At 36.9% G+C, this 26,843-nt stretch overlaps 1 protein-coding gene across 3 annotated transcripts in view; it reads left to right on the top strand.

The window, feature by feature from the left end:
* ZYG11B (zyg-11 family member B, cell cycle regulator) overlaps positions 1 to 26,843 on the top strand; it is an 86,992-nt gene that overhangs the window by 45,627 nt on the left and 14,522 nt on the right. For all 3 annotated transcript variants that reach the window (XM_038557996.1, XM_038557995.1, XM_038557997.1), the window contains exons 4-13: positions 4,916 to 5,056; positions 5,945 to 6,121; positions 7,848 to 7,912; positions 11,596 to 11,695; positions 11,955 to 12,005; positions 14,446 to 14,607; positions 14,717 to 14,764; positions 22,109 to 22,306; positions 22,439 to 22,491; positions 24,032 to 24,129. In XM_038557996.1, coding sequence (XP_038413924.1) covers positions 4,916 to 5,056; positions 5,945 to 6,121; positions 7,848 to 7,912; positions 11,596 to 11,695; positions 11,955 to 12,005; positions 14,446 to 14,607; positions 14,717 to 14,764; positions 22,109 to 22,306; positions 22,439 to 22,491; positions 24,032 to 24,129 — 1,093 coding nt within the window. The remainder of the gene's footprint in view (positions 1 to 4,915; positions 5,057 to 5,944; positions 6,122 to 7,847; positions 7,913 to 11,595; positions 11,696 to 11,954; positions 12,006 to 14,445; positions 14,608 to 14,716; positions 14,765 to 22,108; positions 22,307 to 22,438; positions 22,492 to 24,031; positions 24,130 to 26,843) is intronic.

Genomic DNA, 26,843 nt, shown 5'->3' with positions numbered 1-26,843 from the left:
TTTTATATGCCTTGGTATTTTAGGCCACACTAAGGAATTCAGAAAGAGAGACACTGTGACTTCCCAGTGTTTCAGTTTTACTCAGTATATTAAATATTAACAAGGCTTAATTTAGTGGTTATGGAATTTTCTCTTTTATTTATTTGTTTTAGAGGGCGAGTAGGGGAGGGGGCAAAAGAAGAGGGAAATAATCTTAAGCAGACTCTGTGCTGAGCATGGAGCTCGACACAGGACTCGATTTCATGACCCCAAGATCATGACCTAAATCAAAACCATGAATTGGATATTTAACTGACTGGGCCACACAGGTGCCCCATCTCTGTTTTAAATTGTTTGCAGTAAGTAGTACATGCAGGTACTTGTTTTGTTGTTGTTGTTTTTTTTTTAAACATCTAGCATATAAAATTGGTTGAAATGAAGATACTTGTAATTTGAGGAGGCAGACTACTTTTTTTTTTTTTTAAGATTGTATTTATTTATTCATGAGAGACACACCGAGAGACAGAGACACAGGCAGAGGGAGAATACTGGGGAGTCACAGTGTCTCTCTTTCCAGAGTTCCTTAGTGTGGCCTAAAACTCGATCCCGGGACTCCAGGATCACGCCCTGGGCTGAAGGCAGATGCTCGACCGCTGAGCCACCCAGGTGTCCTGTGGAGCCAGACTACTTGATGTGAGGGTTTATAACTGGCTAGAGAAGTATTGATCACTGAATAAAACATATATGCAATGAAATTTGTTTAGAGTAATTAACATTCCAGTAACAAAACTTCTTTAATTTTATATTCAAAGATAACTTGAGACTGTATTTTATATAGATATTATAAAGCAGTTGAATCAACCAAATATAGGTAAATGAAGGCTTACAGAGATCATTGTTAAACATTTTCCCTCTTACAATCTTTTTTATTTCACATAATATTTCAGTGTCTTTACAAATATAAGAAAATCTAAGAAAAAGTTCAGGATAATTCAAAAAGAACTGAACACTTGGGAAATTTTTATTATTCAATAATAATAATATGCTTACAATGTGAATACATAATCAAGACCAATATGTATGTATGTATATTTCACATAGGTTTTTGTTTTAAAATATTTTATTTATTTATTTATTTATTTATATTAGAGCATGAGCAGGTAGAGGAGCAGAGGGGGAATGAGGAGGAAAGACTCTTTAGCAGACTGTGCTGAGCAAGGAGTCCCACTTAGAGCTCCATCTCATGACCCTGAGATCATGACCTGAGCCAAAACCAAGAGTCAGATGCTTAACTGATTGAGCCACCTAGGTGCCCCTATTTCACATAGTTTAAAAGGCATTTGTCAAGAAGCATCCATTGTTCTGCCCTCAGGGAGAGAAGATGCTTTGCAGTTCAAGTGACCGCTAGTTATTTTTCTCACAGCCAGGCAGCACCCAGTTAGTAGTTGGTGTGTGAACATAACAATGATTATTGTCTAGGCTAGGATGTGGGTGTCTGCCTGAGGGCATAGCATTTCAGGGCTGACTTCGCTGGGCACTGAGTTGTCTTCGTAGTACATTGACCTGGTCCTTGAACAGCCGTACACCCAGTACCAGCTTCATTTACCCCACTCAGTCAGCTTCTGCAGTTGTTACAAGGGTGACGTGTGTTAGCTATTTGAGTGAGGAGAAACAGAAGAATGGTCACAGATTGTTTAAAAATATATTTCTTTTTAAAAAAGAAACTTCCATTGTTATTTCTACAATCTTACATATGCTTACTTAATATGTGCTCTTGTGTCAGTTGGCACACATCTGTACTGTAGTCTGAGTCTTCCAATTTAGAGGTTATATCTCTGAATGACAGGTTTCTTTTGTTGTTGTTTTTGCATTTTTAACCTTCTTATAAATAAGACAATTGCTAAGATCATAAACAACAAATGTGTAGCTTAAGAAGTACAAATAAAGGGCAGCCCCGGTGGTGCAGCAGTTTAGCGCCGCCTGTAGCCCAGGGCGTGATCCTGGAGACCCGGGATCGAGTCCCACGTCGGGCTCCCTGCATGGAGCCTGCTTCTCCCTCTGCCTGTGTCTCTGCCTCCCTCTCTCTCTCTGCATCTCTATGAATGAATAAATAAATAAAATCTTTAAAAAAAAAGTACAAATAAAGATACACTTAGGTGGTACAGTCAGTTAAGCATCTGACTTGATTTTTTCTGCTCAGGTCATGATCTCAGGGTTTGAGATTGAGCCCCCATGGCGTGGGGCCCACATCCAGCATGAAGCCTGCTTAAGATTTTCCTTCTCCCTCTGTCCCTTACCTCCCGCCTCAAAAAAAGAATTGGCAAATAAGATGAACACATTTGAGGCCATTACTCAGGTTAATAAATAGAATGTTCAGCTGCCCTAAAGTTCTTCCACATGCCCCATCTTGATCACAGCTCTCTCTTCCACAAAAGTACTTCTGTCCTGATATTAATAATAATCATGTCTTGCTTTTTAAATAGATTTATGACCCGTCTGTTTATCTCTAGGCATTTATTTAGTTAATCTTGCTTATTTTTCAAAATTGTATGTCTTTTGAATATCCTTTAATTTACAGATTCCCTTTCCATTCCTTCTTTTCCTTATAATTTGTCTATTAAAGAATCCAGCCCAGGACTCCTGGATGGCTCAGCAGTTGAGCGCCTGCCTTTGGCTCAGGGTGTGACCTTGGGGTCCTGGAATCGAGTCCCACATCAGGCTCACTGCAGGGAGCCTGCTTCTCCCTCTGCCTGTGTCTCTGCCTTTCTCTCTCTCTCTCTCTCTCTCTCTGTCTCTCATGAATAAATAAATAAAATCTTAAAAAAAATTCCAGCATTTTTGACTTGTAGACTTTGTCTCAGTCTGGATATTCTTTATTATTATTATTATTATTATTTAAAGTAATCTCTACACCCAGTGAGGAGTTTGAACTTAGAACCCTGAGATCAAGAATCGCATGCTTTCCCAACTGAGCCAGCCCCTGGATATTCCTTTTTTTTTTTTTTTTTTTTTTTAGAGATTTTATTTATTTATTCATGAGAGACACAGAGAGAGAGAGACAGAGACACAGGCAGAGGGAGAAGCAGGCTCCATGCAGGGAGCCTGATAGAGGATTTGATCCTGGGACTCCAGGATCATGCCCTGGGCCGAAGGCAGGCGCTAAACCTCTGAGCCGCGCAAGGATCCCCACCCCCTGGATATTCCTGATTGTATACTCATGATTCATATTTCTGTGTCTTTGTATTTTCTGCAAATTAGTAGCTAGATTTGGAGGCTTAATTGAGACTCATATTTGATCACTTTGGCAGCTCTCTTAGGTATTGTGCTCTTTCAGTAAGGAAGTACATAATGTATGGTTGTTTTTTTTATTCTGTGATGTTAGTGGTTGTTGACACTAGTTCCATTAATTCATTAGAGATCAGTGGTGATATTCTAGTAATTTATTTTTCACTTTCTAGTTGGATTACATTTACGGAAAGTCACTCTCCATTATGTACATTTGGTTACTCAGTACTATGTGAACCACAATTTTAAGATAAATGTATGAATCTGTGAAATGGGACATTCCTTAGACCTAATTTTTTTAAAAAGATTTTGTTTGTTTATTCATGAGAGACACATACACAGAGAGAGAGAGAGAGAGGCAGAGACACAGGCAGAGGGAGAAGCAGGCTCCACGCAGGGAGCCTGATGTGCGACTCCATTCTGGGTCTCCAGGATCACGTCCTGGGCTGAAGGCAGCACTAAACCACTGAGCCACCCGGCTGCCTGATAGACCTAATTTTGAACAGAATTTCTTCTTTTCTCTTCTTTCTTTCTTCTTTTCTTTTCTTTTCTTTTTTTTTTCTTTTTTTCTTTTCTTTCTTCTAAACACTACACCCAATGTGGGGCTTAAAATTCAAAACTGAGATCAAGAGTCATACTCTACCTGAACAGCCTGGTGTCCCTGAACAGAATCTTTTTTTTTTTTTTTTTTTTAAGGTATTTATTTATTTATTTGTGATAGTCACAGAGAGAGAGAGAGGCAGAGACACAGGCAGAGGGAGAAGCAGGCTCCATGCACCGGGAGCCCGACGTGGGATTCGATCCCGGTTCTCCAGGATCGCGCCCTGGGCCAAAGGCAGGCGCCAAACCGCTGCGCCATCCAGGGATCCCCTTGAACAGAATCTTGATGCTGGATGGGAGCTAGATAAATCTGGGGGAATTAATTAACAGTTATTTGATGAATATTTAATGAGTGATTATTCTGAACCCAGATATTGCTAATTGTTCTGGTACAGTGGTGAGTGGGTCAGTTGAGTGAGGGGGGGGATTATGATAATGGTTATGAAGGAGAAGTTTCAGGGGGACCTGATTTAGATTGGTGGGTCAGAGAGAGAAGGCTTCTCTAAAGAAGTGTCATTTCATTTGAATTGGGAAGAATGAGTAGAGATTAGTCAGAGAGAGGAAGGTTTCAGTCAGAGAGGGTTGTTACATATAACGGCCTTTAAAAACAAACATACAATGGCCTTTTGCTGGGAAAGAGCTTGGTTTATTGAAAGATCAGGAAAAAAAGGCCAATGTAGCTTTAATATGAGTTAAGGGAAATTAAGGAGTTACCTTGAGACAGATGAGAGCCTAATCATGTGGTAAGGCTTTATAGTGTGAAATATCTTAAGATTTTCTTTAGGTAAAAAAAAAAAAAGATTTTCTTTAGGTGAAAATGTGAAAATGTTACTCACAAGCTTATAGCAGAGTCTAAGCCTATCTAACATACATCTCTTTAGCATATGTATACCTTGATAGGATGACTATTCTGGGTGGGTTGAAAAAGTAATCATTCCCATTTGTTTCAAGCCTTACATAGCTATTCTGGATGCCATCTATACATATAGAGAAAGAGAAAGTTAGAAGGCAGAAGAAATCCTAAAAGCTAATCTTCTGGCTGTGTTCAAAGGTGTCTGGAGAAGCCAATGAAACTCAAATTGCAGAAGCATTGAAGCGGTACAGTGAACGGGCATTCTTCGTCCGGGAAGCTCTATTTCACCTTTTTAGCCTGACTCATGTGATGGAAAAAACAAAGCCAGAAATTTTAAAGGTAAGAGTAAGAAACTGGATATGAAAAATTTGAAATTATTTCCCTAGATACACATGATGGCTTTGTGAAGAAAATCAGTGAAAATTTGAATTTAGTCTTCTGCTTTTTTTTTGATAATGAGATTGATGATGTATGATTTCAGTTGTTAACCCTAAACGAGAGAGAAGATAGTTGTATAGTGTTATTAACGTTTTATAGTAGTCTCAGTAAGCAATATAAATGCGTTCCACTTCATATTTACCTAAAACCAGTGACCACTGTGATTTTTTTTTTTTCACCATTTACAGTAGAAAATGGAAGTATTAGGACTGGAATCATGGTGCTGCATTCTATTGCTTCCATATAGACTTTTAAAAGAAGTATAATATTGGAATTCCATAAGGTACCTTCCCATGCTGCTTATGACCCACCTGTGCTTTCATAATTAATTCATGATATTTCCCAATTAAAATCTTTTAACCAAGATAGCTTTTGAAGAGCAGGAAAGGAAGATTCTTAATTTTTGTTGATTGCTTAGGGCCGTGTTTATCAGAATGTGGTCCTGGAATATTATTTATTTTTAAAAGCATATTTGTGAATCCCACTCTGAGAAATTTAGATTCAGTAGGACTGGATGAGGTACAGGAATTTGCATGTTTAATAATCCCCCAAGATAATCCTAATACACATTTGAAACCAGTGAATGTAGTAGGACTGTATTGTATTTGATGCCTCATTTAGTGTGCACAATACTCCCAAGAAATAGTTTTATCTTTTATTTTACAAATTGTGTACCTAAAGATCTTTGAGGTTAAATAACAGTAAGTTAGTGGCAGAGCCAGAAGTGACTTAACCACCCTGTTATCTTGTATTAATAATGTGAGTAAAGAGAACTAATTTTTTTTCCAGCTTGTGGTTACTGGGATGAGAAACCACCCTATGAATTTGCCAGTACAACTTGCTGCAAGTGCCTGTGTGTTTAACTTAACTAAACAGGATCTTGCTGCAGGAATGCCTGTCCGACTCCTGGCTGATGTGACCCATTTGCTGCTCAAAGCCATGGAACATTTTCCCAATCACCAGCAGGTAAGCATGTGGGGATTCCTATTCACATAGTCCTTTTAGTGTCCCCTACCCATCCTGTCCCATCCTCCATTATAGTTCAATTTAGTAGACCAAGGCTGGAAATTCAAATGCCTTTGCAGGTTGTAAAGTAATAATTTTATGGTATGACTGAGTATAGGAAAACAGATAAGTAGAAAAGTAAAGAATATACTTCCTGCCTAAAAGTATTTAAATCCAATTGTTGGTGGGAAATAGTGCAGACCATAAAAAAACTCATCTTCCACCTCAATCTTGAGGTTGTGGTACTTTCAGCAAATAGCCATAGCACATCTTTTCTGGGTCAGGCACTATCGAGTACTGGAATACAGAAATGAGCAAGACGTGGATTTTCTACTTCTAGTTGTATGGTACTACATAACCTGTTCTATCCTCAGGATGAAAACTAAAAATGCTGCTTGAATTATATTTTTATTTTTAAAAATATTTTATTTATTTATTCATGAGAGACAGAGAGAGAGAGAGAGAGAGAGAGAGAGAGAGAAAGGCAGAGACACAGGCAGAGGGAGAAGCAGGCTCCACACAGGGAAGCCTGATGCGGTACTCGATTCCAGGACCTCAGGATTACGCCCTGAGGCGCCCTGAGGGCTGAAGGCAGGCGCTAAACTGCTGAACCACCCAGGGATCCCCCAAATTATATTTTTAATTCTTAAAACTTAGCAGCCAATTGGCAAATTAATAAAAAATAGAGGTCAAAAACCAACTGAAAATGGCAATCTAGATTGATGAGTGGATCATTAAAGCCAGCTTCCCTCTTGAGGGTAGTTTGCCAAACTGGATGAACTTTAAGCTTTTATTTTTTTTTTTTTTTGGTTGGTTTTTAAAAAGATAATTTTTTAATTTTAATTTTAATTTTTATTTTTATTTTAAATCTTTTATTTATTTATTTATTTATTCATGAGAGACACACATAGAGAGGCAGAGATAGAGGCAGATGAAGAAACAGGCTCCTCGATCCCTGGACCTGGGATCACGCCCTGAGCTGAAGGCAGATGCTCAACTGCTGAGCCATCCAGGTGTCCCTAAAGATTTATTTATTTGAGAGAGAGAGAGTGAGCATGTACCTGTACAAATGGGGGAAGGGGCAGAGGGAGAGAGAGAGAGAGAACCTCAAGTAGACTCCCAGCTGAGAGTGCAGCCGACAGGGGGCTTGATCCCAGGACCCTGAGACCATGACAGGTGGATAGAGGACAAAGCAGGACCCACCCAAAGACCACCAGAAGGGAAGGAGATAAGCTGATATTTTATTTATTATCCTGTCTCATCAAATAGAAAAGACAAAGAATATGTGCAAGTAAACTTATATGGGTCCAGTAGAAGTCAATCTTTCAGTAGTAGGTAGGCAGAGCAAAATATGTAAGAAATTATTGGTGTTTCATCACTGATCTTCCTTTTTTTATAAAAGGCTACCCCCTAGTTAAAAAATACCAAAACAGGGTAGCCTTTAAACAGCGGTTTAGAGCCTGCCTTTGGTCCGGGACGTGATCCTGGAGTCCTAGGATCGAGTCCCACATCAGGCTCCCTGTGTGGAACCTGCTTCTCCCTCTGCCTGTGTCTCTGTGCACCTCCCACCACCCCGTGTGTGTCTCTCATGAATAAGTAAATAAAATCTTAAAAAAAAACCAAAAACAATAAAACCCACAAAACAGTATTTTATTCAGGATTTTTTTTTCTCCTTTTGGTTCTTTAGTTGCAGAAGAATTGCCTCCTTTCACTTTGCAGTGACCGGATCCTTCAAGATGTTCCATTCAACAGGCAAGTGATAGCCCTAGAACTTAAAATGGGGCAAAATAGAACTGTGTCTTGGGCCATTTCTTACCAGTTGGCATATTTTTGGTGTCTCACGTCCACAATTAATCAAGTGGGTGGGATTCTGCATTACCTTAGAATACTGACTATTTTCTTTAATTTAGTGCTTTGACATTCCTGATAGCAGATTGACCCCTGTTTTCATAGCCCTTTGCCTAAAAATTTATATTACAGTTTTTAGAATATCCACACACTATTGTAGGCTAAAGAAACTGAGGCATAGAGAGTCAATGTCAGTGCCCACAGTTTTGTGTCTAGGAACTACAAGGCTAGAAAGACTCAAGTCTTCTAGTTCTAGGTCCAGCGTCATTTCTCTGTATCATACCTCTTACTATTACTGTTATTTGATACTGAATTATAGAAGAAAAATTTTAAATGGAGGTTAAGGGAGGCTATATAGCTGGATTCAAGTAAGTATAAAGTGTTCTTCCCTTGTCTAAGATGTGATTTGAGAGCTAAAAGGGATTTTTGTCATCTTACTAGTTTAAATGTAATTTTTAATGATGGTATTAAAAAAATGACTTAATGAAAAGTGTATTTCTCAAGCAGCAATTTTACTGTGATTTATTTGGGTAACAGTACACTGTTACCTGACACAGCTGAGGAATGAAGTGTTTCGTTTACTATTTACTATTTGAAATAAATAGTTTGGATAAAAATATAACTACATATATCTCATGCAGGTTACGAATTTTATTTTATAAATACTGAGCATCTGTACTGGTTACATGAAATTGTATGTAGGAAAGACATAGTCACTCTCCTAAAGAAACTTGTCGACTAATCTAGGGGTTGACAAACTTTTTAAAGGGTTAACTAATAATATTTTGGGCTTATTAGCCATAGAGTCTCTGTTGCAACTACTTAACTCTGCCATTGTACCTCCAAAACAGTAGATGAAGTTTATATAAACAAATGGTTTTACTATGTTCCAGTAAAACTTTAGAAGAGAGGCAGCTGGCCCCACAGCTATAAAATCACTATATGTAGGCTGTGGTTTACTTACCTCTGATATAGCCAATACACTCTGCTAGACTTGAGCTTTTTTGTGGTCAGAGACTGTGATTGGTTAATCTCTTTGTCTCTAGTGCTTAAGTGGATGTTTGATGGATGAATGAATGAAAAATGAGTATGACAGAAGACAGAATTTTTCATAGAAGAGGATGACACAATGCATTGGGCCCCCAAACGAGGAGGGAAAGATTTCATCTGATTGGTGATCATTAAAGATTTCATGTTAGTGACGGCATTTGAGATAATAAAGATTACAACTAACCTGTATAAAGCACTTCCTATTGCCAAGCACTGTGCTAAGTGTTTTATATATGCTTATTCAGTCCATACAACAGTCCTGTGAAATTGTTACTCTTGTAGTCTTCATTTTATAGATGAAGAAACAGAGACACAGAGAGGTTTAGTAATTCTCCAGGTGATAAGATAGGAAGTACCAAGTTTAGATTTAAATCCAGAATGACTTTAGAACCTCTACTTTTTACATCCCTGCTGTGTTGCTCTGAAGATGAGGGCTGGTTGAAGTGTTTTATGTTATAGGAACTGCACCATTATAGGCACAGAGGAAGTTAATAATACTAGAAAAAAAAAGCCTTCATCAAAATCTTGGTATGTGCTAAGTTCTGTATTAAGTTTTATGTGTAATATTACTTAATCCTCACAACAATCCTATTGAATAGATCTTATATTTTACAGATGAGAAAATTGAAGTTCAGAGAGATTAAGGAAATTGCCCCAGGTTCCCAAAGTTAGTAAGTGGTAGAAGTGATATTTAAAACTGGGCTGTCTCCAGAGTGTGTGATATTCTTAAGGACTTTCCTGCATTGCTTCCTGTGATAAAATAATGTATTTTATTATTATCAACAACATTAGGTAGAACGAGAATTCAAACCCCAAAATACAAGGAGCTTCAGAATCCGTGCTCTTAACAGTCAGACTATCTTAATCATAATTGTGGGCAATCCATTTTGCAGTAAGCACAGGGTAGGCAGGAAAAAAGTTTGAAAGTACCGGCCCATTGTTAGAGTCCAAAAATACTGTGATTTCAGGAATGAAATCCTACCTAAATTCTCTGACAGATTTATATATTACCACTGTGTGGGCACAAATTGAAGGGAAAACAGTGGAGGCAGAATGGCTCCTTAGGAATCTATTGTAAAAGAATCTGAGGTGGCTTTGAGACTAGAAAGGAGGTAATAGTAAATTTGAGGAAATTTGCAGAGGAGTAATTTATATTTCTCTAATTCAGCCAACATATATTAATATCATCCATGTATAAAGCTCTGTATTGGGTTCTTGGTATGAGTGCTGAATAGGATATGGTCCTTTACCTCAAGGAACTCATGGGCCAATGGGGGATTCAGGTGGGGCTACAGATAATTACAGCTGTCTGACAGAGTTACATAAAAATGCTAAGGAGCAGTGAGAAAGCAGTGATAAACTTGTCAAGGAAAGCTTCTCAGAGGAAGTGATATTTGAGCCAAGTCTTGAAAGATGAAATTATGGATAAGACAATCAGATACATTCCTTGGTGTCATCCTGATTTCTCTCCTTATCTCATACACCGCATTCAGTCCTTTGACAAATCCAGCTGTCTTCAAAATATATCATGAATTTCAACCATTTCTCTTCATTTCCATTTCTACCACTTGGACTAGACTAAAAGTGATTTCTCTCCTAAATTACTGTGGTAGCCTCTGAACTGCTCTCTTTGCTTCTTTCTTTGCCCTCTTCAAGTTTATTTTAAACACAGCTAATAGAATAATCCTATTAAAAACATAAGTCAGTTCATGCCATATATCTGCTCAGAATATTTCTATGGCTTTCTGTCTCCAAGTAAAAGCTAATTCTTTACAAAGACTCTATGACCTGGCTTCACTTTTACCTCTGACCTCATCTCTTAGTACTACTCTTGTTCCCTCTGCTCTGGTTCTCACTGGCTTCCATGCTATTTCTCAGAAGCTTCAGGCATACTCCCAATTCAGGGTCTCTTATGTCTCTAACCCTCTGCTTAGAATGCTTTTCCCTAGATAGCCACATGGCCAGCTCTCTTACTTCTCAGAAGTTTCAGTGAGGCATTGCCTAGTCACATTACCTAAAACTCAACATTTCTTTTTTTTTTAACTCAACATTTCATATCCTCTCTTTACCTGCTTAATTTTTTTTCTCTATAGCATATACCACATATATTACTTACTTGTTAGATTTATTATCTGTCTTCCATACTAAGCTGTACTGGAACACTATCTGGCACAAAGCAGGGACTCAATAAATCTGAATGAATAAATGAATATTTCTATTGTGATAGGTACTATAGGGATCCAGAAAATAATACAATATAGAAATTACTATAGAATAGAAATATGTTAAAATTCTAGAAGATAAATGCCAGATAGTTTTAATCATATTTCCCAAAATCTTGTTGCTTTACAAAATGTCAGAATTAACAGTGAGGCACCGTCTCCAAAACACTCAAGTATAATTGTTATTCTTTATTGGTTAAGAGGAGTTTCCACTTTCTTTTTACCTACTTAAATTGTAGCATCAGTTCCCAGCTAGAGCTATGAAACTGCCTGTACCTCCAGAATCCATTCATGAAACCCTTTGTGTATTTTCAGGTTTGAAGCAGCCAAGCTTGTCATGCAGTGGCTCTGCAACCATGAAGATCAAAACATGCAAAGGATGGCAGTTGCTATCATTTCCATCTTGGCTGCCAAGGTACCTGAACTCCTATTATTGAACAATTTTCTATAGGCACCTATTTCCTGTTAACAATTACTATTTTCCTCAAAATCTATGTGCAGGAAAAGTTAGTAAGCCTTTTTGCCAGCCTGTTTATTCAAGCTCCATTCAATATTGCAGAATTCCATGTTGATCAGAGATTTTAGTTTGACCTTTGGAGTCTGTTACAGTGAATGGTATTAAAGTCACGCTAGTGAGTTCTTGGACATTTACTTTGTCTTTTGCTTGCTTTCAGCTTTCTACAGAACAAACTGCACAGCTTGGTGCTGAGCTCTTCATTGTCAGGGTAAGTCTATTATCTTCTGTGCAGACCACTAGACAGTTTTCATTTTCATTGTTTTCAGGCAGTATTGTGTATCTTCTGACATTTTATATTTCAAAACATTATCTTCGTTTATTTTTGTAGAGGCAACTTTATTCCTTAACTGAGATGGAAAGAGCTCTGAAGTAGGAGTCAGATGACCTAGGATCTAACTGTAACCTCAGTTTGTGTACTTATCAAATTATGTGAACCACTGAGCCTAAATAAGCCTTAAGATCCTATCTAGACCTAAAATTCTGTTATTTTGTTATTTGTGAAGAAAATGTAGAGACTGTTGTAGGCATAAAATCGCTCTAGATGCTTTGGGGAGAAAGATGATTTAAATAACTGACAAATTATTTTATTTGCTTACAGTTAAGGAGATGATACAATGAACAGTGAAAAGTTAAAAAGCTTTAAAGAGAATAAATCTAAACAAGGGAGGACTGGAGTTAAAAAAAAAATCTACTTCAGAGTTTCTTGCTAAATCCTGGCATGAAGTGTTTGAACAATAATGATAGATGGAAAAGTCAAATGAAAGACTCTCTCTTTTTTCTTTTTAAATGTTATTTTTAAGTAATCTCTACACCCACCATGGGGCTTGAGCCCACAACCCTGAGATCAAAAAGTCACATGCTCCACCAACTGAGCCAGACAGGTGCCCCAAAAGGCTCCCTTTTTCTATGATTTATATATTATGTCTGTAATGAGAAGATCATTTCTTTGATAATTATGTGTAGAGTACTTATCAGGTACCCACCACCTTATTAGATGTTAGGATTCACATTGAATTATATCTATAATTTCTGTCTATAAGAAGTACTAGAGAGAATAGCTATGTAGTTGGTTGTAATACAGTCTAATAAGTATAATAATAGCAATATGAATGAACAGAGTAATGTAAAGAGAGGAGAAGGATATGGTGGTATAATGGAAAGAGTAGGAATTGTGGAGCCAGTGTGTCTGGATTTATTCCCAATTCTATCACTTACTAGCTTGGGCAGTCACATAAATTTACTTAGGGGTGATAAACTACCTTATACAGTCCTTATAGAAGATTAAATGAAAAGGAAAAGAAAATTAACTGAAGGGGAGGCACCTGGCTAGCTCAGTCAGTAGAGTATGTGACTCTTGATCTCCTGGTCGTGAGTTCAAGCCCTACACTGGACATAGAGCTTATTTAAAAAAAAAATTAATTGAAGTAATATATGCTAAGTGCTTAGCACAAAATATGTTAGATAAATAGAAAAGGGATACTGATTTTATTTTTTACTATTTTCAGGGATGACATTTTAATCTTAAATATAGCTTTTTATTGCTCTATATGTTGTTTTAGTAATTTTGGTTGGAGATATATTCAAAGATTTTAAGGAAGATTTTAAGTCCACTTATATGGTTTTGGGGAAAATTTAGTTTAAGCAGGAATTAGTAGCAGCTGTAGTAGTAGTGATTATGATGATCACTAGCTTTTTTAATCTCTTTTCACTCACAATTTACAGATGAGGAAACAAAGGATTAAATTGGCAAACAAGGTTACGCAGATGCAGATTCTAGTGCCACACTCCTAGCCACTGTGCTATTGAGTTAAAGAATTGTACCTAAATGTTTTCATTTCTTAAAATTTTTTTCCTGAATTGTGTGTAACTTTATGTAATAGTGATCATTGATGTTTTCTTATATCTGTTTGAGCAGAACTTCCTTTTACCCCCCAAATTATAATCTAAAAATGGAATTATGGTTGCCTTATCTAGGTCTCAAAACATTTATCTTTGAAACTTAAATTTCTCAGGTTAAGGCTATGATAGAAATAATTTACAAATGGAATTTCAAAGCTATTGTCTTTTCAAATTCAATATAGACTTTAATTCTCTTACTATTTGTATGTAACTTGTCCATTCCTTTTTTTCTTAAGGAAAACTTGGAATTAGAAGTAGTTCTTCCAATTCTTATTTTCTCTTACTAAGTTGACTAGGATCAAATTACTTAATATTTCTCACAGTTTCCTCTTCCCCAAAATGGACATAACAATACTATAATATAGGATATATTTTACTGATACTTAATAAATGTTAGTTTCCTTTCCTCTTCTGCCCCTCTAATTTTTTTTTATCCCAGGATCTGAACTGAATATATGTTTTGACTGATGGGGTAAGATAGTTTTCCTAAGATTTAATCATTTTGCTTTTTATTTTATTTACACGGTATTAGATTATAGGTATCATCAGAGTGCTAAAATATTTCTGAAGATCCCTTACTTTTTTCTTGTTGAAGGAAAAATCTAATCTAAGAAGCTGTTTCTTGTACTTAAAATAACCTTTATAGGAAATGTTTTAAGCCATGAGACCAATCCTCATGACATCATTATCCCTACTAATTATAATAAGAGTTTCATGATGAGAAATTCATTTTATTTTCCTTCTTTCAGCAACTTCTTCAAATAGTGAAGCAAAAAACCAATCAAAATTCAGTGGACACCACTTTGAAGTTTACTTTGAGTGCACTTTGGAACCTCACAGATGAATCTCCAACCACTTGCAGACATTTTATTGAAAACCAAGGGTTAGAACTCTTCATGCGGGTTCTAGAGGTTAGAATGGGAATTTAGCCTATAGTTTTGCCATTGCTTGATTGATTTAAGTATTCACTTACCATATTTGATTCTTTAGGTAGTTATAGGTTTCTCTTTCTTTTTATAGTCTTTCCCAACTGAGTCATCCATTCAACAGAAAGTCCTAGGACTTTTGGTAAGATATAAACATTTCCTGCTAAATTCCAAGGTGTAATTAATTCTTCTTCTTCTGAGGCAATACACTGAAAGTTGTTTTTTGGGACATTTGGGTGGTGTAGTTGGTTAAGTGACTAATGCTTGGTTTCAGCTCAGGTTGATCCTCAGGATTGTGAGATTGAACCTCATGTGGGGTTCCATGCTCAGCACAGAGTCCACTTAGGTTTCTCTCTCCCTTTGCCCTTCAACCACCCCCTTACCCTGACACACACTCTCTCTCAAATAAATCTGAAAAAGGAAAAAAAGTTGCTTCTCTATTTGTAAACACCTAATGACATTAGAAAATATACACAATATAATAAAATAAGAAAAGTAGACTCTAAGCAATGCGTACACTTAAGATTCTCAACACATGAAAAGGAAAAACATGTTATATACTTTATTATATATATTTTTTGGTATAATACAAAGCTTCACTGTGAACAATTTTACTTTTATAAACAGAAGAAAAAATCTCATGAAAAAATGTCTCTAACTGAGGTGCCTGGGTGGCTTAGTCAATTAGGCATCAGACTCTTGATTTCAGTTCATAACATGATCTCAGGGTTATGGGATTGAGCCCTGTGCCTGACTCCATGCTTGGCAAGGAGTCTGCATGGGATTCTCTCTCTCCCTCTCCCTTTGCCCCTCACCCGCCCCCATGCAAATAAATAAACAAACAAACAAACAAAGAAATAAATGATTAATCTTTTTAAAAATGTCACCAACCTATGCATATTCTTACATGCTGTGTCTGGTAATTAATAATCACTACTTAAAAGACTGCTTAACAAATTAGACATTTCATAAATATATTGGATATAGATTAAAGGGAGCCCTGTAGGATTTTGAGGCAAAAGTGAAGAATCAAATATTTCATTAATTTTAATCACTACAATAGGAAAAGTGCCTGTGTGGTAAAAGCTGTTTTAGAGTAGACCTCTCTGCTCTTGAGGAATTAGATAATAGAAGGCATAGATGAATGAGTAAAAAATGATATAGATTTAATGTTTGTTTTACAGATGTAAGAGTATGAAATATTGAACAATGAGTGGATTTTTGGGAAAGCTAAGGGCTGGCATTTAAAGAATTATAGTGAATTATCTATTCACTATAGCTTTAGCTATATAAGTAGAAAATATAAAAAGACCTAAATGCCCAGAAATTGGGAAGTATTAAATAGATCATAGTATTTGATCATTTTATTCAGGATTCACAGGATTATTAGATACAAAAATTGGTTCATGTCACTCAAGAGGAGAAGTGGAGTTTAAGTATTTAGAGAGTTTTCATAGGGCTTTAAAATTGCTTTTTTTTTTAAATTCCAAAAAGAATACATGCTTTTATAACTAACAAAATAGTACAGAAGTGTATTTAAAAAGCTTAAGGCTCTATCCCCAGCCTCCAATCACTACTTTGATTAGAATCCTTTAGAATTTATTGAGACTTGTTTATGGCCCAGAATATGATCTATCTCAGTAAATGTTCCATGTGCACTTGAGAAGAATGTGTATGTTCTTAGTATAATGTCCTATAAATGTCAGTCAGTCTAGTTGGTTGTTATTGTTCAAGAATCCTTACTGATTTTCTGCCTGCTTGTTCTAGCAGTTATTGATAGGAATTTTGAGATCTTCAACTATAATTGTTGATTTATCTTTTTCTTCTACAGTTCTATCAATTTTTGCTTTGTGTATTTTGAGCTCTGTTACTAGGTTCTTAAGCTGTTAGAATTGTATGCCCTCTTGATTAAGTAATGAAATGACCTTCTTTATCCCTGGCAATATTCTTTACTTTGAAATCTCCTGTCTCCTTTAATATAGTCCTCCCAGCTTTCTTTTGACTAATATTAACTAATACTAATATTTCAGTTCTTTTACTGTTAACATGTATATGCCTTTAATTTAAAGTGTGTTTCTTGAGGGCCACCTGGGTGGCTCAGTCAGTTCAGTGTCCAACTTTTGCTTTCAGATCAAGTCATGACTTCAGGATTATGAGATCGAGCCCCACATTGTTGGGCTCTGTGCTGGGCATGGAGCTTACTGAAGATTCTCTCCCCCCCTGCCCCTCCTTCCAGATGTGTCACACACACACATACATATACACACCTACACGCACACGGTCTTTCTCTCTCTCAAAAAAAAAAAAATGTGTTTCTTGTAGACAGCTGTGTACTTTGCATCTTACTATTTTATCTAGTCTAAAAATCTGCTTTTTATTTGGGCTATTTAGATCATTTACATTTATTTTATTTTATTATTATTATTTTTTTTAAATTTTTATTTATTTATGATAGTCAGAGAGAGAGAGAGAGGCAGAGACATAGGCAGAGAGAGAAGCAGGCTCCATGCACCAGGAGCCCGATATGGGATTCGATCCCGGGTCTCCAGGATCGTGCCCTGGGCCAAAGGCAGGCGCTAAACCGCTGCGCCACCCAGGGATCCCTATTTTATTATTTTTTAAAAGATTTTATTTATTTATACATGAGAGACACAGAGAGAGAAGCAGAGACATAGGCAGAGGGAGAAGCAGACTCCCTGCAAGGAGTCCAGTTTGGGACCCGATCCTGGACTCCAGGATCATGCCCTGAGCCAAGGCAGATGCTCAACCATTGAGCTACCCAGGTGTCCCTACAAATAAATTTTTTTAACCTTCATCTTTGAAAGGCATCTTTGCCAGATATAGAATTCTAAGTTGACTTTAAAGATACTGATTACCTTTTTTCTTACTTTCATTTTCAATGAAAATTTTAATGTCATTATTATCTTTATTCTTCTCTATGTACATGATTTTTCCTCTGGCTACTTTTAAGATATAGATTAGCAATGATTTTGAGTAATGTGATTATGATGTGTCTTGATGTAATTTACATCGTGGTTCCTGTATTTGGGATTCATTGAGCTTCTTGATCTATAGGTTTATAGTTTCATCAGGTTTGAAAAGTTTTTGGCCATTATTTCTTCAAAAAAATTTTTTTTGTACTGCTCTTCTTGCCCCCAACTCACTGGAGACTTTGAGACTACAGTTTCTCATATATTAAATTGCCTGAAATTGTCTCATAATTCATTGGTGCTCTTAATTTTCTTTGTTCATTTTTCTGTGTACGTTCCAATTTGGATAGTTTTCCATTGCTGTGCCTTCTAATTCAGTAATCATTTCTTCTGCAATGTCTAATTTGCTATTAATACCATCCAGTGGATTTTTTAAAAATCTTAGACATTGTCATTTTCTTCTCTAGAAGTTCAGTTTGGGTCTTTATTATATCTTTCATGTTTCTGCTTAACTTTTGAACGTAAGAAATACAATAACTGTTTCACCATTCTACTCTGCTAATTATAGCACCTGTGTCACTTACGGGTAAATTTTTATCATTTCCTGCTCTCAGATGGTTTCAGTGGTGTTCTCTGTGGCTCTCTGGATTCTGTCTCTGTGTAGTTCTCATCTACCTGGCATTCTGTCCTATGAATTGCCTTGGTCTCCCTGAACTCTCAGCTCCATCTCTTCAACTCCATGGGTTCTGCTTCAGTTCTACATCCATATGCCACAGCCTAGGAACTCAAAGCAGATCTCACCTTGTTTTCCATATCTAAAGGTCAATATATCTTATTACCTAATGTCCAGTGTCTTGAAAACTTGTTTGATGTTTGTTTTTCCAGTTGTTTCAGATAGAAAAGTAACTCTGGCCCCCTTTACTTCATTTTGGCCAGAAGTAGGTATCCTCATTAGTCTTCCATCAAATAGAATTAAAAAAGAGAAATGTGTCTTTTCTATTTACCTACATATTTCTTTTAGTGTAGGTATGCTGGCAATGAATTTTCCACTCAGGTTTTGTTTGTATAAAAAAGAACCTTGCTTTATTTTCAAAAGATACATGTCTTAAAAAAAAAAAAAGGACATGGGATATCTGCTGGCTATTGAGATTTAAATGGACATTGTTTTTTTCTTTTGGATTTTTGGCTTATGATTTTCATCAAATTTGGAACAATTTTGGCCCTTATTTCTTTAAATATATATGTGGGTTGTTTTGTTTTGCTTTGTTTTGTTTTGCTTTGGTACCCTGTCTCATCTCCTCTTTCTGGGACTCCAATAAAAGGTATGTGATTGGGATCCCTGGGTGGCTTAGTGGTTTGGCGCCTGCCTTTGTCCCAGGGCGTGATCCTGGAGTCCCGGGATCGAGTCCCGCATCAGGCTTCCTGTATGGAGCCTGCTTCTCCTCTGTGTCTCTGCCATTCCCTCTCTCTCTCTCTCATGAATAAATAAATAAAATCTTTAAAAAAAAAAAAAAAGGTATGTGAGATTGCTAATTATTGTCTCATTGGTTGCGAAATAACCTACTGGCCTTTCTCCCAGTTTTTTTTTTTCTTTCTGTGCTTTGGCTTGGATGTTTCCTATTGCTATGATTTTTATTTCACTAGGGGTTTTTTTTCCTGAAGCATCTCATCTGTTGCTAATTTCATCTGGCATATTTTTCATTTCAGATTATATGTATCCTTTTTATTTCTAGAAGCTACATTTAAATCTTTTTTTATAGCTTCATTTTCTCTCTTCACATTTATCTTTTCCTTTCATCCTGAATCATATTTATAACATTTGTAGTAGCTGATTTAAGTCTTTGTATGCTAAGTCTATTATCCCTGTCATTTCTGAGTCCATTTTTAGTGATTAATTTTTCTCTTGGTTTTGGATCATATATATATTTTTTTTGGATCATATTTTCCTGACTCTTTGTATGCCTGATAATTTTTTGGCTGGATGCCATTGTGGAATTTACATTGATTATCACTGGATTTTATTGTTTCTCTTTAAAGAGTCTTGGACTATTTTCTGGCATGCGGTTAAGCTCCTCACAGATCAAGTTGTTCTTTTCAAAGCTTATTTATTTGCTTTGTTATAGGGCTCCATATTAGACTTTATCCTAGAACTGATATATAATTTAGCTCCATTCCTATGCAATGCTTTGTTTACTATGTGATGTCTTCTCTCTGGCTCATGGGAATGTGAACTGTTCTAACCCTGTGTGATTGGGGATGTGTTCATGTATTGCTTTCTGATAGTTCTTTCCCTAGCCTCATGGAGTTTCACTGCCTCATTACTCAGCAAGATTTGAGGGAATCCCTCTATAGGTGTCTTTCTCTCTCTCTCTGGAGCTTTTTCCTTTCTAGTACTCTGTTCTACATATTTTTGCTGCCTTGGCCACCTTGATCACAGATCTTTGTCTCTTCAACTCAGCAACTTGGCAATATGGCAGTAACTGCCATATTCTCTTTCGGCTCTTTTTACTTGCACAGCAATCCTGGAAACTGCCCCATATGAGTACCTTCTCCCAGATATATACATGCTTATTTATATACCTGTTGTTCACTGTCAGAAAATAGTTCTCCATATATTTTTGTCTGGTTTTCTAATAACTTGTTTATGGCAGGAAAGAATGGCCATAATTTTTTTTTTAAGAACCTTATTTTTCTTTTAACTTATCTCTACCCCCAAATGGAGTTCCAACTTAGAATCCCAAGATCAAGTATTGCATGCCCAGGGTGCATGGGTGGCTCAGTCGGTTAATGTCTGCCTTCGGCTTAGGTCATGATCCCAGGGTCCTGGGAGGGAGCCCTGCATTGGGCTCCCTGCTCAATGGGGAGTCTGCTTCCTCTCACTCTGCCACTTCTGCTTGTGCTCACTCATGAGTAAATAAATAAAATCTTAAAAAGAGTTGCAGCCATATGAGGTTTGGGGAGGGGAGTCTACTATTGTGTTTGATGATTCTTACTTATTATGGATTGTTTTCATTGCAAATTGTAACTTAGCACTGTGATGCATCATCTTCTGTGGGGCTTTAAGTTCAAAGTGTGTCCTTCTCATAGGGTCTTTGTTTCTTTACTTTCTTTCTTTTTTTTTTTTTTTTTGGTCACTATAAGAATACTGTGGGGGCACCTGGGTGGCTCAGTGGTGAGCCTTTGGCTCAAGGCGTGATCCCCAGGTCCTGGGATCGAGTCACACATCAGTCTCCCCACAGGGAGCCTGCTTCTTCTCCCTCTGCCTATGTCTCTGCCTCTCTCTCTCTCTCTCTCTGTGTGTCTCTCATGAATAAATAAAATCTTTTAAAAAATCCTATGTGAAACATATGAATAGGGAAGAATATGAAAAATGAATGTGAAATCCCTTTTTTAGAGATTTTAGTTATTTATTTGAGAGGGCATGAGCAGAGGGAGAGGGAGAAGCAGATTCCCTGCTGAGCAGGGAGTCTGACATGGGGCTCGATCTCAGGACCCTGGAATCAAGACCCAAGCCAAAAGCAGATGCTTAACTGACTGAGCTACCCAGGCACCTCTTTTCTTTTTTAAAGATTTTATTCATTAGAGAGAGCATAAACAGTGGGGAGGGACAGAGAAGAAAGAAGAAGCAGACTCCCTGCTGAGCAGGGAGCCCATCTCAGGGCCGGTTCCCATGACCTGAGTTAAAGGCAGATGCTTAACCCACTGAGCCACCCAGGTGCCCCTGAAATGTCTTTTCTTATTTGAATATATGAGATTAGAGAAGGGCAATGATTAACTGTTGATGCTGGTAGAAAATAGATTATACACATTTAAATAGATTATACACATTCAAAAACGCTTAGAGTTAAACTTGTCTCTTCTACCCTCACTCTTTTTCATATTGAAGAAGAAAACTTGTTAGTTCTTACAAAGTATATACTTGAAAGATGCCTTTCACTTTGATTTATTCTAGAATGACTTAAGTTGAGGGAGTGACTAGTCTCTTAACAATCAAAGGTTCAGGGTCTTGGTTCTTAAGAAATGGAATCAACATGTTAGGAGGAAAATTACTATTTCATAGTAGATCAAATGAAGTTTAAAGAATGAGGATTAATCTCCAGAGTAGTAAGTTAGATGTTACATCCTTTGGAAGATCAACCACAGTCTAAATTGGAAGCCACCGGGGGATCCCTGGGTGGCGCAGCGGTTTGGCGCCTGCCTTTGGCCCAGGGCGCGATCCTGGAGACCCGGGATCGAATCCCACATCGGGCTCCCGGTGCATGGAGCCTGCTTTTCCCTCTGCCTGTGTCTCTGCCTCTCTCTCTCTCACTGTGTGCCTATCATAAATAAAAATAAATAAATAAATAAATAAATTGGAAGCCACCTCAGTTGTTTCCCGTGTGAATAGAGGTGTTGTTATGTACTTCCAAGGGAAGCCATTCTAAGATTGCAATGATTTAAACATGTATTGGCATATGCACAAAAGGTGAAGTTATTTTAGTAGAGCAGGATTTTTCTTAGAATGCAGAGGATCATATTCATATGACTTTAATTTTTATATCTTCTTTTTTTTCCAGAATAATATAGCTGAAGTACAAGAATTGCATTCTGAATTAATGTGGAAAGATTTTATAGACCACATCAGTAGCCTCCTACATAGTGTTGAAGTGGAAGTTAGTTACTTCGCAGCTGGAATTATTGCCCATTTAATATCTAGAGGGGAACAAGCTTGGACATTGAGCCGTAGCCAGAGGAATTCTCTTCTGGATGATCTGGTAGGGTCATTTGGTATTTTCTAGAAGCATACAAACAGCATTAATAATAGTTAAACTATCAGAGTCTCATATGCAATAATGCAGTGCCAAATAAATATTGTATTTTTTGTGTGTGTGTCTTATGTCTTGCAGCATTCAGCTATTTTGAAATGGCCAACTCCAGAGTGTGAGATGGTAGCATACAGGTAATTAGCAAGAAAACTAATATAAAGCTAGTAACTGTCATTTTGCTTGCTTAGAGATCATTCTTACTAGATGTATAATGCATTTTCCCTCAGGCATCTATCCTTTTATTGGCTTTTAAAAAGATCAAAGTATTTTTACTTTTTTCTGCTACCTATTATTCATTAATTCTTCCTTCATTCCACATTTATTGAAGCCAAGTGCCAAGGACTTGTTCTGTGCTCTTGAAATTCAAAGATGAGTAAGATATGTTGCCTACACAGTAGAACCTTACAGCTGGGATGCCTGGGTAGCACAGTCGGTTGCGTGTCCAACTCTTGGTTTCAGCTCAGGTTGTGATCTCAGGGTTGTGAGTTTGAGCTGTGAGGAGCCAGGGTGGGGTCTGCTTGAGATTTTCTCTCCCCCTCTGTCCTTCCCATTCATGCTTTCACTCTCAAATAAGTCTTTTTTTAAGAAAATAAAAGAACCTTACAGTCTAGTGAGGGACAACAAAATGTGAATCAGATATAATTCACTGTTAAGCTAGTTATATGAATAGAATTCTATGAAAGTAAAGATGACAAAACTTAAATGCATTGGAAAGTGGTAAAAAGCTTCTAGAAGAAGTAGATTATGAGCTGAGTTTTGAGAGATAACTAAGGGGCAGGAGATTTTAGGAAGAAGAAATATGTGTTAATGAAAAGAGGTCCAGGATAAGATGACACATTGAAAGGACTAGAAGTAGCAGCAGGTTAGTTTGGGGAAACAGTTTATAATAATTTCTTAAGGTGCATATAGGATGTCTAACTCTTTATGACAACTAGGTGACTTGATAGCTAAGTTACAGATTACCTGAAGTACTCCATATTGCTACATAAATAATATTATTTTATCTTATTTTTGTTCTCTACTTCATAAATGCTGATACTGCCAACATTTTTGATTCCCCCAACTTGTGTTCTACCTATTTGGACCAGAAGACCAGTAAAAATAGGCTAATTCTAGACCGTCATGGTGTTCTCTATCAGTTTGTTATCAACTGACTTCTCCTTATCTAAGTTTCCAAATCAAGGTCTGCTACTCTTCAAATGTTTATCTTCAAGACCAAAGAAAAAAGTCCTTTTTTTTTTAAAAAAGAAAAAGATTTTTATTTATTTATTTAAGAGAGAGCATGAGCAGAGGGAGGGATGGAGTGAAAAGCAGACTCTCCCTGAGCAGGGTGTCTGGTTGGGGGGCTCGATCCCTGAAACCTGGGATCATGACCTCAACCAAAGGCAGACGCTTAACTGAGCCACCCAGATGCCCCCAAAAGAGTAATTTTGAAAAAAAAAAATACTTTTGTTAGTACCTTGTTCTGATCACTTTCCATCTTTTGTACCAAGACTTTTATCCAAATATACTTCTTTCTCAAATGGCTAAGACAAAGAAAAGATGTTCTGTGGTTCACTTATATTAGTATAATGGTAGGATGAAATTTCTAGAATGAAAAGCTTAGGAATTATTGCTTTAGAAAATGACACTAAGTATAGGATATAACTTTTCTCTTATCTTTTGAAATTTTAGGTCCTTTAATCCATTTTTCCCATTACTTGGCTGTTTTACAACACCAGGAGTCCAGCTATGGGCAGTTTGGGCCATGCAACATGTCTGCAGCAAGAATCGTATGTACCAAAAAGAACTATGCTTTTCTTTTTCCGGTGAAATTCTCTTTAGACAGGAAAACCATTTTTAAATAGTATATTGAAGTGATTTTTTTAAGGACACAGATTTTAAAAGATACAGTATAAGAGAATCTTCAGGGGTGCCTGGCTGGCTCAGTCATTAGAGCATGTGACTCATGATCTCAGAGTCATGAGTTCAAGCCCCACATTGGGCAGCGAGATTACTTAAAAAGAGAGAGAAGGTTAGAGTATAAACTAAATTTATTCTTTTAGAATTAGCTTAGTAATACTAGGTACTGAATGACACTGAATGAGGCACTGTTCTGACCTCATGGAATATGAAGATTAGGAGCCTACAGTGGACCCATAGGCTAAGCAAAAATTTTATGGTGATCCAATGTTTATGGTTCATTCCAGTGCCCAACCCTCATCTATGTAAAATTCCATTGTTTAAGACATTGCTCTCAGCACCCATGGTCTCTAGAGTAGCAAGAATTTAAACTTTTTTTTTTTTTAAGATTTTATTTATTTATTCATGAGAGAGAGAGAGAGAGAGGCAGAGACACAGGCAGAGAGAGAAGCAGGCTCCATACAGGGAGCCCGTCGTGGGACTCAATCCGGGGACTCCAGGATCATGCCCTGAGCCAAAGGCAAACTGCTTAACCCGGGCGTCCCTAGAGTAGCAAGAATTTAGATCAGATTCTGTATCACTCTTTTGAAGGTTGTGCTACAACTCTTTGGTTGGTTATTAGTAAAAACTTATTCCATAAATGATTTGAAATATTATACAAGAAACACTTTAATAGTAGAAACACTTTAATTGAGTATTAATTACAATATTTGAAATTAGAAATCAAGATCAAGAAAAAAAAAAGAAATCAAGATCAAGGAAAAATAATTTGAAAAGGAATTTAAAGTCTATAAGGAAAATAGTAGAATATAAATATGTAGACCATACATGGTGATTCATGTTCTTTTTGTGATGCGCTGCAAATAATCAGCTACATGATTCTCTTTCTATATAAGGAGGAAAAACCATTCCGTATCCTCATAGGGAGATAAATTTTTTTTATAGGACCTCAATAGGGATGATATTAAAAACGGCCTCAACATGAGCGTTATTTTTAACAATAGTATTGTAAGAAATAGCAGTAACATTTTATTAGATACTTTCTTACTCTTTGCTGAAAATTCAGTGCATACTTCAAAAAGACAACTCAGTAAAAGCTCTTTAATGTCCAGTTGGTAGGGGAGGAGGGTTTAGGGAATGGGATGTGACATATAAAACTGCTTTGTTCTCAACTAAACTTCTACCTAGAAGCTTTTCTGACCCTTTCTACTAATTTCCCAGTTCATTTATAAACATAAGCTGCCTGTGATAGAAAAATTTCCTTTTTTTATCCCTACAGGTTCTGAGATCTCTCTAGTTTTTTTAACGGCCTGTCCCATGGTATACTCAGCCTCTAATCTCTAGGCTTTTTTCCTCGTTACTCAAGGAATGGACTTTTCACAGTTTTATAAGAGAAAATAAAACATAACAAAGAATAGTGTATTTTCATAGAAGTATTTATTATTCTGACTACTTTTTAGGTATAGGTGTTCTTTTAAGTTTACTCTGTGGATTGGCCACTCTGAAAAATTTATTCTAAAATGGACTGTAGGGGCACCTGGTGGCTCAGTTGATTGAGCATTTGCCTTCAGTTCAGGTTGTGATCCTGGAGTCCTGGGATCAAGTCTCACCTTGGGCTCCCTGCTCCATGGGGAGCCTGCTTCTCCCTCTGCCTCTGCCTTTCTCTGTCTCTCTGTCTCTCATGAATAAATAAATAAAATCTTAAAAAAAACACCCGGGTGGCTTAGTGGTTGAACATCTACCTTCGGCCAAGGGCATGGTCCCTGGTCCCTGGGTCCTGGGATTAAGCCCTGCATCGGGCTCCTTGCATGGAGCCTGCTTCTCCCTCTGCCTGTGTCTCTGCCTCTCTGTCTCTCATGCATTAAAAAAAAATGTATTTGAAAAAAAATTAAAAATTAAAAAAATAAAATGCACTGTAGATGGGGGTGCCTGGCTGTCTCAGTTGGTAGAGCATGTAACTCTTGATCTTGAGGTTGTAAGTTCAAGCCCCACATTAGGTGTGGAGATTACTTAAAAAAAAAAAAAAAACTAATATAAACTAATTAAATTAAAATAAAATAAATAAAATGCACTGTAGGGGCACCTAGGTGGCTCAGTAAGTACAGCATGAGACTCTTGATCATAGGTTGAAGCCCTCCAATGGGAATAGGGATTACTTAAAAAAAAAAAAAAAAGACAATGAGTAAAATGCACTGTATTTGGTGAATGTTAGAGTATTTTATCTCCAGCTCAGTTCAGGTTTCTGCATTCTTGCTTCCCAGGCTTATTTTGTTTATATTTAAATAGAACTGACTTCTCAGTTTGCATTGAGAGTTCTAATGCTGTTTACAACTTTTAATAATTAAGAGATAGTATGGCATAGAAGTTAAGTGCACATAGGGGTCTACCTGGATTCAAATCATGTTGCAGCCAACCTAGGCAAATTATTAAGCCTGGGATCTCATTTTTCATATTTGTTAAATGGGAATAATAATAGTACCTATTTCAGACATTGTGATGAGCGTTTTCCCATATTTTAGAAAGTTTTTTAACATGATTTTTAATAATCACATAATCTTTATTGTATGACGTGTTAATTTCCTAG

Source organism: Canis lupus, chromosome 15, assembly GCF_011100685.1.
Source record: "Canis lupus familiaris isolate Mischka breed German Shepherd chromosome 15, alternate assembly UU_Cfam_GSD_1.0, whole genome shotgun sequence".
In the NCBI taxonomy this organism is placed as follows: Eukaryota; Metazoa; Chordata; class Mammalia; order Carnivora; family Canidae; genus Canis; species Canis lupus.
Note: the sequence above shows the minus strand (reverse complement) of the source record. Positions and strands in the feature narration are given on the sequence as shown.